Here is a 15,388-nt window from a genome sequence, read left to right on the forward strand (position 1 = left end):
AAATGCAATACAAGTTTAGCGCTACATTTTGAAATTCCGATCCAGAACCAGTGGTCATTGTTCATGACGTCATATTTGTGCAAACGTCGATTCGGTCGTTAGGTCTCACTACACAGATGTCATCTGCCATTGAAACCCATGTTAAATTGCTCAACTTCAAGCGAACATTGCCAATAGAACGGGTTCTCGTTGGCACTAACAACATACACCATTGCGAACATACATTATACAAGCATTTATTGTCACTCCAAAATTGAGAACATTTCCGTCTCAGTTTTTTGCTATATGACCGCATCTGGCTGTAGTACCCGTGCTTCGTTAACCGATTCACTCCGGCTGTCTCTTGCGCTATACACCCATGTCCCAAAAGGTCGATGCTCAATATCACAAAATGACATGGACAAAATACAGCCAGAAGGCGTACCATTAAGCATACATATTGTTTTAATTCTTCACCAGTTCCTAGAAGTGAATATGTGAACCATAACAAGTGTCACAATTAGGAACTATAGTGAACCGTGATCAGTGAACTCTCACCCGGAAGTGATCTGTGTAGTGAGACCTAAAAGGAGAGAGAGAGAGACAGAGAGAGAGAGAGAGAGAGAATAGTTCGATACATAGTTGCCAGGTTTATGTTTAATTTCAAAAATCATTCTATATGGATTTAATCTCAATTTATCGTCAATTTATCGCGTTATCTTAAAAGTCGCCCTTGAACCACCCAGTCTTTGTTATTAACACAGCGTGGTTTTCTTATCAATGCAAATGAAGTAACAGAAGTCTTTAAGTTGGTGATGTAGTTTCTTGTATTTTACTTTCCAAACAAGAAACGTTTTGTTCCCCATCCACATATAAGGTACACAGTGTAAAATCAAGCTACCCACAATTCTGTAACTAAACATAGAATGTTTCTCATATGATAAACAAGTGTTCAGCAGTGCACATTCAACCCATATATAATATCACAGTGGACGATTTACAACTATATTCAAATGTACTTTAAATATGTTTAGCGTTCATATACGATTCAATTAATTGTTGGGGTCTCACCTGTCGATTATGCAATAACATAGACTTTAGATACTTAGGGGCTAGCAATCAGACCAATTAGTTTGAAACTATATCGCTGCAATCAAGACACTGCGGACTTTTAATTGATGCCCCAAGCTAATAACCGGTCTGCCAACAATTAACTATTCAGCAGTTAACTATTATAATTTATCATGTGACACAATTCACAAAGAGGTTGTTTTTTGTGGGTTTTTTACGTTTCGGGCACTACTGGACAATTCGCCGGTTGCCCTATTTATTTATCAATATCCTACCTATTTACAATTAACCAGGTTCTCCATGAATGTTAAAAATATATATACATTAAAAATGTTTGTGCTTGTATCATAATAAAATATATTTACTGCATGTTTGTGTTCTTGTTTTTATTTAAAAACTTTAGTGTATGTTGTTTAAATTTGATTAATTAAAAGATTCTAACCTGGTTTGCGGGCCTGGCCTCCAAAGCTACAAGCTGGGAGATCCAGGCCTATTTTTTTCTACGTTTTGTGCATAATTTTGCCAATAGTTGATACGTAGTTGATACGTAACGTCGAAGGCGTCATTGCACGAGGCAACAACCCCTTCGAAACGCCAGTGTCTTAAGAATTTTTCTCTTCTATTAGGCAGTTGTAATGCGGCAAAATATTCTGTTTGAACCCTTGAATATACTAAATGTTTCAAAAGTTCCATTTCATTACATGGCCTCTAATGATTTTCGTGTAGTCCAAATTACCCTCATAACTTTACTCCAGAGAAAGATCCGTAAGTTCGATGCATAGTTGCCAGGTTTATGTTTAATTCCAAAAATCATTCTATATGGATTTAATCTCAATTTATCGTCAATTTATCGCGTTATCTTAAAAGTCGCCCTTGAACCACCCCGTTTTTGTTATTAACACAGCGTGGTTTTCTTATCAATGCAAATGAAGTAACAGAAGTCTTTAAGTTGGTGATGTAGTTTCTTGTATTTTACTTTCCAAACAAGAAACGTTTTGTTCTCTGGGTCTCTATATTCCTCTGTCACTTTCTGGGTTTTTTTGTTTGTTTTGTTTTTGTTTTGTTTTGTTTTTTTAATAAGACTCGGCTAAAATGGTTATGTCTTAATGTTACTTGGGTATTTATTTTCCCGTCAATAGCATTTCCCTAGGCACATAACCAGAGTAAGACCTCTTTGTGAATTGTGTCACATGATAAATTATAATAGTTAACTGCTGAATAGTTAATTGTTGGCAGACCGGGTATTAACTGGGGGCATCAATTAAAAGTCCGAAGTGTCTTGATTGCAGCGATTTAGTTTCAAACTAATTGGTCTGATTGCTAGCCCCTAAGTAACTAAAGTCTATGTTATTGCATAATCGACAGGTGAGGCCCTAACAATTAATTGAATCGTATATGAACGCTAAAAATATTTACAGTACATTTGAATATAGTTGTAAATGGTCCCCTGTGATATTATATATGGGTTGAATGTGCACTGCTGAACACTTGTTTATCATATGATAAACATTCTATGTTTAGTTACAGAATTGTGGGTAGCTTGATTTTACACTGTGTACCTTATATGTGGATGTGGCGTTATGTGGGAAGCTGCCCCTGAGCCACCCTGTTTTTTTCATGTATTGGTGGGATGGACACAACTGAACAATTCTTGATCAAATGTTTACTTTCTTTTTCAATACCTTTACAGTGTTAGTAGATTTTGGTGTGGATTACCACTTTGCTTTATTTCCCACACTATTAACGAACGATTTCATGGACCCGAGGAAATGTGAACTCCTAAACAAAAGAAACAGATATAGTAAGGTATGTTTAGTTCGATAAGGGTGTCTGGTACTCTTATTGAAACAGCAAGACCCATCATAATTAGAAAAAAACGTTTGAGGAAGATTTTAATATTTTAAAAATAAATAAACTGTTGTTCTTTTCTTAGTACAAAATGTAATTTTAGAAAGTGTATTGACATATAGAGTTATGATGTGTCTCCTACAAATGACTATTAAATATTCGCTATTAATTTATACGCCAGACACCCTTATCGAAATAAACATACCTTACAATATCTACAATGTTTTGGTCTGTAGGTAACAATAATATAAAATATAAAAGTGCAAAATTTAGTATCGGGCTATTTGCAGACGACACTGCTTTTTGGCGAAACGGTATGAATTTTAATATTCTTAAAAAAGCAATTCAAACCGATATTGATAAATTAGTTAAATGGTCCGAAACTTGTGGAATCAAACTTTCTGATTCTAAAATGGTTTGTATCTTTTTCAAGCACAAAACTAGAGGCTTAATTTAACTCTCAATAATAAAGGCTTAACACAGGTTAATAAAGTTAAGTTTTTGGGAGTTGTTTTTGATCAGGCTCTTACATTTAAACAACACATTAATGAAATAGTAGCACATAGTGGCTCTTATATTAATATTCTTAGAATCCTATCAGGAACCACCTGGGGAGGAAACAGGAAAACACTAATTATGCTTTATAATGCATTTATAGTATCTAAGCTACAATATGGCGCCCAGGCCTTCTGTTGTGCCGACCCCAATATATTAAACGCCTTGGATGTGGTTCAAAATAAGGCGTTGAGAATCATCTCCAAGGCATTCATAACCACCCCTAATGCTAATATACAAGCAGAACTTGGAATTCCCCCCTTAACTCAAATCAGGAATAAGCTATGTTTAAAATACTGGATGAAATCCAAAAATATAACGCCATTTAAACCTGTTAATCAAATACAGACACATCCAGATAGTAAAATTGGATTGGGGTTTAAATCAACAGAGGGAGTGGGTGACTCGTTTGGTATATTAATGCATAAACTATGTAAATCCCTTAAAATAAATAATCTTTTAATAAGTAATGATAGCTATAAAAAAATTTCACCATGGCTTCAATGTAGGCCTCCAGTCCCTCTTCTTATTAGGGACAAAATATTAATTAATAAGTATGAACCCTTTAAAAATATTGTATTTAGGGCAAATGCAGAAGAAATATATTTTGACTGTGTTCACATATATACTGATGGATCAAAGGATCCGACCTCTGGAAGAGTAGCCATGGCGTTCTATGTACAGCCCGACCCTCCCCTCAAACGCTTTGTGGGTAGAACTAGGCTATCAGATCATGTGTCGGTTTATACTGCTGAACTCATGGCTATCTTTCATGCCTTTTTATGGATTAATTCAAACTATAAAAAAATTAATAAAAATAAATATATTATTTTTCTGACAGTCTTAGCTCCCTTCTAGCTTTGAGGGGGGCGGACTCAGCCAGAAAGGATTTAATACATAAAATATATGCGATAAATGATCTGTTAGTGGGCAAAGGTATCACAACCAAATTGGAATGGGTCCCAGCCCGCGTGGGGATCATTGGAAATGAGCACGCGGATACCAACGCAAACAAATCCTTAAATGATCCCAGTGTTGGCTGTAGGCTTGGTTACAATTACTCTGAGATCATGTCTATGGCCAATATTGAAATTCTTAAACTTTGGCATCCCAATCAGAAATGTTCAGTGAAAGGCAGATCAATACATGACGGAGCGTCATTGATAAGAGACCTAATAGAATATGTTAATCGTAATGAATTACCGGGATTAATTTTATCTTTAGATCAAACAAAAGCTTATGATAGGGTGGAGTGGGATTTCTTATTTAAAGTACTTAAAAGATTCAATTTCGGACCTAACTTTATTAAAATGATAAAAACTTGTTACACAGATATACAACCGCCGTTAAAGTAAATGGATACGTCTCCAATTATTTTAATCTCTCCAGGGGTATTAGACAGGGATGCCCGATCAGCACAGTTTTATATATTATGGTGGCGGAAACTTTGGCCGAAGCTGTTCGGGAGGACTCAAAAATTATTGGGATCACTTTACCTGATGGCTTCGTTAGTAAGTGGGTAGGGTATTCGGATGACGGTAACGCAACCTTAGCTGACTTTGACTCTGCCGAGCAACTATTCAAAACTCTTAATATTTATGAACGTGCATCAGGAAACTAATGGTTTCCTAATGGGTAAACTCAGGTATGAGAAGGACACTCCGCTTGATATAAGATGGACTAATGAAAAAGTTAAAATTTTGGGCTTTCATTTTGGAAATGTTGACGTCTCAGCTGATAACTGGGAACCTAAAATCCAAAAAATTAAAACTATCTTAAACATTTGGAGTAATCGAAATTTAACTTTACATGGTAAAGTAGTTGCAGTAAACTCCCTTGCAACGAGTGGCATTTGGTACTTATCTAACATTTTGGAACTTCCGGAAAAATATGCCAAACAAATTGATAAAATTATCTTTGATTTTTATTTGGAGTTATAGAAAACATTTTATATCATAGGAACAAATTCAACTACCTAAGGAATTAGGTGGGTTGGGGGTAGTAAATATTCGGCTGAAAATTAAAGCGCAACGCATTAAATTTGTAAGTAGACTTTTAAGTTTAGAGGGGAGGGAAATTGGAAAGCTTTAGCTGATCACTTTTTAGGCCTTTACAAAAACTGAAACATTGAAAGACATATATTAAAATGTAAAATCATCAAAAATAAAGTAAATTTCGTCTCAATGCCGAGTATTTAGAGGGAAATTTTATTAACATGAAATAACCTTGACCTGACAAGGGACACCGACAGTTATCAACAAATCATATATGAACCGTTACACGACAACCCAACTATAGCTAAGAAATTGCACAATAATATACGTAGCGAAGGACTAAATTTAGTCAAAGACATTTGGGACTTGGGTACGAACGACTTTCTGGACTTCACTGGTTGTTCAACTAGTGCGGCATTTTATCGCCAATTAAAAGACATACAGGACGATTTCCCGTTGACGTTACTATGGACTTTACGGAACGAAGCCCCATATGATGGTGACTTAGACGCCATCTTTCGGATCAACGTAGGTGATACGAAAAAGGACGTAACAGACGCGAAGACAAAAGACATTTACACAGCCTTGTTATCTAGAACTTACAAAATGCATCGTTTAAGACCAGGTGGGAAACAGCTTTTAATGAAACCATAAATTGGCAAAACAGTTGGAAAACACTAAATTCTGGTCACATCGAAAATCCAGATTATGATTTAATTTATAAAATGATAAGAAACGTAATTGCAGTGAGAAAACATTTATACGATTGGAAGATTGAGCCCACTTCGGAATGCCTTGTGTGTAACGAAGTGGACTCAGTCTTGCACGCCTTTTTTCACTGTAAGAAAACAAAAACATTTATTAAACAATTACAACCGATCTTTAGGAAAATTTTAGGCAATAATTTCCGTCTGAACCCGTACGCCATGATTTTTGGCATAAAACATAAGCCTGGAGACAATGCATCGAAACTAGGAATCTTTCTGTGGAGTAAAGTTATAAGGGTAATTTGGACAACACGTAAATTATTAGAGAGAGATAAGCCATGTAATGAAATGGCAATGTTTAAGCACTTAGTCTATTCAAGGGTTGAAGCTGAATATTTCGTCGCCTTAGAGCGGCCAAACAGAAAAGAAACATTCCTGAAACACTGGTGTCTCGGAGGGGTCATTGCCAAGTGCAATGACGCTTTCGACATTACATATCAGTTATGAGAATAATTGGCAAATGCACAAAAAATGTAGTAAAATAGATCTGGACCCCCCGGCTTGTAGCTTTGGGGACCAGGTCCGATAACCAGGTATGACTTTTGTAGATACACATCACTAGGCTACACACTAAACAAATTAAAGATTACAAGAACAAACACATGCACTAATTAAAATGTATATATATAATTAATACAAGCACTTATACTTTCATGTAGATTTTTTATTAACACTTCAAGGAGACCTGGTTTAATGTAAATAGGTAGGGATTTTTTATAAATAAATGGGGTACTCGACATGTTCGGGAGTTACCTGAAATGTAAAAAAAAAAAAAAAAAAAATCTTATTTCCTTTTGTCTCTGTCTATTTTGTTAGTCTTTCTATTATCCTATTGCTATTTACTTTTCCTATCTCCTATTTTCACTTTTCTGGGTTGTTATTTTCTGTTTGTTATCTTCGTTTTTTATTTGTCCATCTTTATTTCTTTTAGTTTTCCTTTCCCTTTATCCTAATCTCTAACACTTTTATTTTCTCTTAATCTTCTATTCACTCTTTCCTTCTCCTATTTTCACTCTCCTATGTTCTATTCCTTTGTTGATCGAAAACAAAACAAACAGAAGGAAGAGAACATAGGAGAGTGAAAATCTTGTGGGTCTAATCTGAATGTTGAGCTGATCTTCGAATTTCTACCTTTAACGGGGCGTCACGTCCCGATAGAGTCTTGAGCCACCCTAGACTCTTCATATTACCAAATATCGTGCACTATAGGATGAATCTGTAGAATTTCATAAACGTTCTTTGTTCAGTTTCAGAGCTGCGTGACTGCAAACGAGTATGGTGTAGTTATACTGTGTACCATATATATGGATGAGGCGTTACATCTTGAAGTTGCCCCTAAACAACCCCGTGTTTTTATTGACCTTGATTTTACACTGTGTACCATATATAGTGATGGGGCGTTATTTCGGATGTTGCCTCTGATCCACCCCGTGTTTGTTATATATGGGTTGAATGTGCACTACTGAACACTTGTTTATCTTATGATAAACATTCTATGTTTCAGAATTGTGTGTCTAATCTGAATATTGAGCTGATCTTCGAATTTCGACTTTTAACGGGGCGTCACGTTCTAATAGTCTTGAGCCACCCTAGCCTCATCACATTACCAAAGAACATGCACTATAGGATGGATGTGTAGAATTTCATAAACTTTCTATGTTCAGTTTCAGAGTCGCGTGACTGCAAAATAAAAGTAATGGTGTAGTTATACTGTGTATAGTTTCAGAAATGTGGGTCTAATATGAATATTGAACTAATCTCTGAACTTCGACATTCAATGTGGCGTCAAGTTCATATAGTGTCTAGAGCTACCCTACAGTCTTCATATTTCCATAGAACATGTACTATAGAATTTATCTGTAAAATTTCCTAAAACTTCCATATTTACTTTCAGAATACTGTGACTGCAAACTAGTGCAGTTACCATACATAGGGATGGGGCGTTAACTTGAAATTTGCACCAGAGCTACCCCGTGTTTGCTATATATGGGTTGAATGGGCACTGCTGAACACCTCTTTATCACATAATAGACATTCTTTGTTTAGTTTCAGAATTGTGGATAGCATTATTTTACACTGTGTACCATATATATTGATGGGGCGTTACGTTGGAAGTTACCACTGAGCCACCACGTGTTTGCTATTTCTGGGTTGGACGTGTACTAGTGAACAGTTGTTTATCATATGATAAACATTTTATGTTTAATTTCAGAATTGTGGATCTAATCTGAATATTCAGCTGATCACCGAATTTCGATATTTAACGGTGCGTCAAGTTCATATAGTGTCATGAGCCAACCTAGACTTTTTACATGTCTGTAGAACATGCCATGTAGAGTGTCAGAATTGTGTGACTGTAAACGAGCGTTGTGTAGTTATTATGTGTGCTATACATATGGATGGGGCGTTACCTTGAAATTTGCCCCTGAGCCACCCCGTGTTTGTTATTTATGTGTTGAATGGGCACTGCTGAACACCTCTTTATCATATAATAAATATTCTATGTTTAGTTTCAGAATTGTGGGTCTAATCTGAATATTGAGCTGATCCGCGAATTTCAACATTTAACGGGGCGTTACGTTCAGACATATGGATTTATCTGTAGAATTTCATAAACTTTCTATGTTTAGTTTCAGAATTGTATGACTGTAAACGAGTGTGGTGTAGTTATACAGTGTATCATATCTTGAAATTTGCCCCAGAGCCACCCCGTGTGTGTTATATATGGGTTGAATGGGCGCTGCTGAACACCATTTTATCACATAATAAATATTCTCTGTTTAGTTTCAGATTTTACACTGTGTGCCATGTATATTGATGGGGCGTTACGTTAGAAGTTGTCTCTGAGCCACCCGGTATTTGTTATATTTGGGTTGGGTGTTCATTAGTGAACACTTGTTTATCATATCAATAACATGCTATGTTTAATTTCATGATTGTGGGTCTAATTTGAATATTGAGCTGATCTTCGAATTTCTACCTTTAACGTTACTTTAAAATAGAGCCATAAGCCACCCTAGTTTCTTCTTATTGCAACAGAACGTGCAATAGATGATGGATGTGTCAAATTTCATAAACATTCTTTGTTTAGTGTCAGAATTGTGTGCCTGTAAACGAGTATTGTGTAGTTGGCATACATGGGTAGCATACATAGGGAGGGAGCGTTATGTTGAAAGTTTCCCCTGAGCCACCTCGTGTTTGTTATATGTGGGTTGAACGTTTACTACTGAACACCTCTTTATCATACCATGAACATTTTATGTTCAGTTTCAGTAACTTGATTTTACACTGTGTAACATATATATATATATATATATATATAGTAATATATCCTCTTTCACAATATTCCACAAAAAACATTCCTTTACCAACACGAAAGGAATACTTAAAGAGACTGCTTGAGAAAGTGGAAAGTGTAATAAAGCGTATGAGATGGAAAGCTTTCTTCTTTGAAAAGAACAACGATGATAAACGCAACCATGACGACCCAACACCGAACAAAGATAGCAAATTCGGACTTAACTCCAGGATAACACCCCCACAAATAGAAGGTTTAGCACCCTTCGAAAAGGACATGCTACACATGGTTGAGACCATACAGTTCAAGAATGCATATGACCAGTTCCAGAACACCATGAAAGAGGACATAAGGCATATAAACAACTCCAAAAAAGTGTTTGTACCTGCAGACAAGACTAGAAACTTCTACAAGTTAGAAGTGGACACTTATGACAAAATGCTAACAGAAAACATTACAACGAAGTACAAACATGCAGACGACCAAACAATCGAAGATATCAACACAGAGTTCGAGTACGTCAGCAATGCCCTAGGAATACGTGACAGAATAGACAAGATGGCAGAGACCCGAGCATTCATCACCTTGAAAGATCATAAGGACAATTTTGCCACTAATCCAAGTTGCAGACTCATCAATCCAGCAAAAAAGCGAAATCGGTAGGATCAGCAAAATTATGTTAGACCGAATAAACAGTGAAACACGACTCAAGACGCAAATGAACCAATGGAGAAACACTTCCGCTGTACTTGAATGGTTCTCAGCTCTGCATGATAAAAAAGAACTACCCTTCCTCGTATTCGACATTGTGGACTTCTACCCTTCCATAACACCTGAACTACTCGACAAGGCATTGAAATGGGCGAAGAAATATACAGTCATCCCAGATATAGAATACACAACTATCAGGCATGCAAGAAAATCACTACTTTTTGACAACAAAGAACAGCCATGGGTGAAAAATTACACTCCCAATGCATTCGACGTCACCATGGGCGGATATGATGGAGCGGAAGTGTGCGAACTAGTAGGACTCCTCATCCTACACACAATTCAAACAAATACCTCCGACATGAACGTCGGACTGTACAGAGATGACGGTCTAGCAGTTCTACGCAGAAGTTCAGGAAGCCAAGCAGACAGAATGAGGAAAATGCTCATCAAAATATTCAAAGATCTTGGCCTAAAGATCACCATCCAGACCAACCTGAAAATAGTCAACTATCTGGACATAACCCTGAACCTTGAAACTGACTCCCACAAACCCTACAGGAAACCCAACAACGAACCCGTTTACATCAACGTCAGCTCAAACCACCCACCCGCAATCACGAAGCAAATACCTAAATCAATCGGCAAAAGAATTTCCCTTCTGTCTTCCCATGAAGACTACTTCGCGGAAGCTGCACTAGGGTACAACAAAGCGCTGAGGGCAAGTGGCTACACAGTAAACATCCAATACGACCCGCCTAAACATAGAGAACAACCAGACACAAAGAAAAGGAAAAGACCCAGAAAAATCACATGGTTCAACCCCCCATTCAGCAAGAATGTGAAGACAAACGTCGGTAGCGTGTTCATCAAATTGATATCCAAGCATTTCCCAAGTAATCACAAGTACCACACATTGTTCAACAGAAACAACCTGAAAATCAGCTACAGCTGCATGAAAAACTTCGGAGCAATAATCAAAAGCCACAACACGAAAATCACCCAGAGCTCAACCGATCCCGCACAAAAAAAGCCTTGTAACTGCAGACAGAAGAACGAATGCCCCCTGAACGGCAACTGCCAAACTAGCTCCCTCGTATACCGGGCAAACGTGGCATCTGGTAAGACTGTCAGATCATACATAGGTCTTGCTGGAGGTACATTCAAGGAGAGGTTTAACAACCACACTAAATCTTTCAAATATGAACGCTATGAAAAAGAGACAGAACTGTCAAAATACATCTGGGAACTCAAACGAAAAAAAACCGCCTATCACATCAATTGGGAAATCGTCAGGAAATCGGACACACGGAAACGCAGCTCGGGACAATGCAACCTGTGCATCGAGGAGAAGCTCTCAATACTATTTGAAAAAGGAGACAAGCTACTCAACAAAAGGACAGAACTCATATCAAAATGCCGCCACAGCAACAAGCCGAGAGTCTCACGACTGACGTGCCATGACGTCAGGAGCGCACCGCCGCGTACACACAGCGTGACGTCACCTTAACTGTCACAATTATAAACACTCATCTGATGAAGGCGAGGAGCCTGAAACTCCGAGTAATGAGTTATTAGTGAATACTAAAAATTTAGTATATATATATATATATAGATATATATATATATATATATACTGAACAATAAAAGAAACTTCTGATTTGTACATATAGTATTTGTGGTGTTAAAGAATTCATTGTGTAATGAAATGATATAGGTAGTATTAGCCTTGAGCTGTATTATTGACATTAGGTTTATTGACATTTAAGCAAACGTACTTGTGTGACACTCCATAATTGACGTATGCAATGAATGAATGAATGAATGAATGAATGTTTAACGACACCCCAGCACGAACAAATACATCGGCTATTGGGTGTCAAACTATGGTAATGCAAATAAATAAAGTGATGATCAACATAAAAATAAAAATTCAAGATTCAAATAAAAACAGTGTAAAGTACTGTACAAAAACACAAATATCACGGATACTGAATTTTACTAAAAACTTCAATTTTGTGCTGTATTGGCCATTCTCAAAGAGAATGTTACACCCCTGCACCACGGTGAGGTTACAGCACGCGCAGGGGATTGACGTATGCATTCATAGTCATCGAATAAAAATATTTCAATCGCAATTTGACACTGAAAGTTGTCCAGCGTTCAGAAAACAAACAGCCCTAATTTCTTTTAATGTAAGGACATCCAAAATGACGTCATTCGAGTTTGACGTCACTTCCATTCAAAAATACACTGCGCCACATATTCTTACGTCATTTGAATATCTAGTAATGGCGGACTGGAATTAAAGTTACGTGTACAGTTTACAAAAAACACGTTGTATTAAGCTTGAGATCATATAATAAAGAGATTATTACCCTCGTTTATTTCAGTATCGATACTAGGAAAACACTGGTAATAACACCCCCCACCCCCCCCCCCCCCTCTCTCTCTCTCTCTCTCTCTCTCTCTCTCTCTCTCTCTCTCTCTCTCTCTCTCTCTCTTTCTCGATATATATATATATATATATATCAGAGATGTTTTCATGTAATCGCAATCTTATCGATTACATTGTTTAAGAATGTCATGTAATCGTAATCGTAATCGATTACATTGTTAATGTAATCGTAATCAGCGATTACTTTTATGATTACTCATAATTATTTACTAAACTTAGATGTGTTTAGCATCAACTCCAGTAACAGTGCCTATAGTTAGAAGCAGTACTGGTCAGTCAGTAGAACTGATCCCCCATTGTCTACTACTCTCATACTAGAACTATTATTTGCCTTGAGAAACAGGGGATCATAACGTCTGGATTATCAAATGAATATTACCCAGGGGATGAATACACACATTCACATAATGGTATCTATCGTGTTTACGTTTACTATAAAACTACTTGAATGAATACAGTGTTCTAGCTAGCAATATATAAAAGGGCGCTGTACCATGCCCCAGTTTTGTGTCCTAATTTATTGCCGTAAAACAAATGAATAATATATATACATATTTGTTTTTATAATAAAACACTTGCGTTCCTCTGAATGCATATACAGCGTTATTACGGGTCTGAATTCAACTACGAAACGCTTGACAATATCTCGTTTTGTCACAGGTATGAAAGTCCACCAATGGTACCGTGGTAAACTTACTTTTCTTTTGTTAGTGGTCACGACTGCAGATGGCAACCAGCCAGTCGTATCAAGTTTGATTCCATGGGCAGTCATCCTCACCCTGTCGCAGACACAACCACAAATAACGTAACTAATTAAGCAAACACCCAGTTGAAAGTAGTCCATTACGAGAAACCTTGGTTTCCTTTAAAATAGCTTAAAATATTAATACGTCTGATGCAAATTCCCGAAAGTTGATTTTAATAGATGTTCTACGAAACGCGGCGCTTCTAGTGATACCAAAATAAACACACCCAGACCAAGATACTTGTAATTTTCACCGATACAATTGGATCCTTATAATATGGTAGAAAGCAAGCATTACTGCAAATCGATTCATTAATAATCGTCATTTTTAGAATGTCAACAGTTAAATGCAATGGGCAACTTGTGGACATGTATATGTATGCAGATATCAATTTAATTATTTATTTACTTGTTCTTTTCTTTCGTTCTTTTCTTCATTTATAGATGTTGTTCTGTCAGAGCAATATTCAATATTGAATGTTGAACGTTGAATATCGAACAAACTTCAGCTTCCCACTTCAGATGTCATTCCTACGGACATTTGACCACGTGACCGGAACCTTTCGAGGAGCAGCTGCAAGTTCACTGGTTGCATCCCCGTGGTTCCATAACGTGACAGGCTATGCAGGTCATAGGCAAAGTACAGAAGAAACGTTTGAACTGTATATCAAACATGGTGTGTATGGATTTTATTGGCTCGTTCCAGTTTATGAACACTTCTCCTGAAACACTAACAGTATATGCAAAGATAAGCTAAAGTTACCGCATAAACTTATTACGGAGTTGTATGCATGGTTATTTGCACACTTTCGATGTTTTGATTGACAGCCGACAGTCGCGATTATGAGCGAACTTTCTACGAGGGTGGGTCGGGTCATGTTGCCCGGGAAATATATTTTAAAAGAATAGAATATTAGCTTAAGCACTCGCGCCTGCATAACGTTTCGTTATTCCGATGATACACCCCCCCCCCCCCCCCCCCCCTCCCCTCGATAATTATGTAATTGTTGAACGGACTGCTTGCCAAGTGGCATTGTCCGGAATTGGAACAATGGTGGGTTTTAGGGTTGTTGTTTTTTTTTGTCTTTTTCTTATTGTTTTCTTTTCATTTCTTCTATTTTTTTCTTTATTTTTTGTTTGTTTGTTGTTGGGTGGGGGTTATTCTGGGGGGGGGGGGTTGGGGTGTGTATACAATTCAAGTATTACTTATTTGACCTTTTTGTTGGAGTTCTAGCTTTCCTGTTTAAGGATAGACGTGAACAAATGTTGACCACAGTTCTCTTTCTCTCTGCACTTGAAAGGCGGGGTTTCTCTCCCCCCCACCCCACCCCCACCCCAGCACCCATTGCTCCGCCGTGCCTGATGAGGCTTTGTGTTGTTCTTGGGTGTTCAGTTATTGCACACTTTTGTCAATGGAAAAACGACCAAAGAGTGGTACAATTCCAGTTATTATATTGTATGGACATAAAATTCTGAATATGTTATCATATGAAGTTTGAAATAAACTGTGCTACTTGGGGTAAAATGCCTTATAAAATATCCCTTACTGCTATAGTGTTTATTAGATTCCATTGCAATTGTTAATGAATTCACATCTTTGTGTTAACGTGGTCAGTGTTAAGTTGGAACGTGTGATTAATCTGTCCTTTGTTCCCGCGTGAGTCTGTTTGTGTTGGAGAAACTTCAAACTCGGTGTTCATCGACTTCTCTATTGCCCACGGTTCCTCGTCCGTTTTGACGAAAAACCCAAACACTATAGCGCCAAACACACAAAACCCAGCTGCCAAATACATCACGTTTCGCCATTCTTCTTGACTTTTCTGAAAGTATAGAAAATAACATTATTAATTTACAATATTTCACGTTCACTGTATCTCGACCAAACATTTATGCAGGGTTATGTTCTATTTATTTACATTTTGTCTTTAAGAAAAAAAATAGAAAATTAAGGCTGATTGTTAG

At 37.1% G+C, this 15,388-nt stretch overlaps 1 protein-coding gene across 1 annotated transcript in view; it reads right to left on the reverse strand.

Annotated features, from left to right (window-relative positions):
• Positions 1-14,941: 14,941 nt before the first annotated feature.
• LOC121389732 (sialin-like) overlaps positions 14,942-15,388 on the reverse strand; it is a 37,059-nt gene continuing 36,612 nt past the window's right edge. The window contains exon 11 of the mRNA XM_041521382.1: positions 14,942-15,246. Within this exon, the coding sequence (XP_041377316.1) occupies positions 15,016-15,246 (231 nt within the window). The 3' untranslated portion in view covers positions 14,942-15,015. The remainder of the gene's footprint in view (positions 15,247-15,388) is intronic.

This window comes from Gigantopelta aegis, chromosome 15 (genome assembly GCF_016097555.1).
Source record: "Gigantopelta aegis isolate Gae_Host chromosome 15, Gae_host_genome, whole genome shotgun sequence".
In the NCBI taxonomy this organism is placed as follows: Eukaryota; Metazoa; Mollusca; class Gastropoda; order Neomphalida; family Peltospiridae; genus Gigantopelta; species Gigantopelta aegis.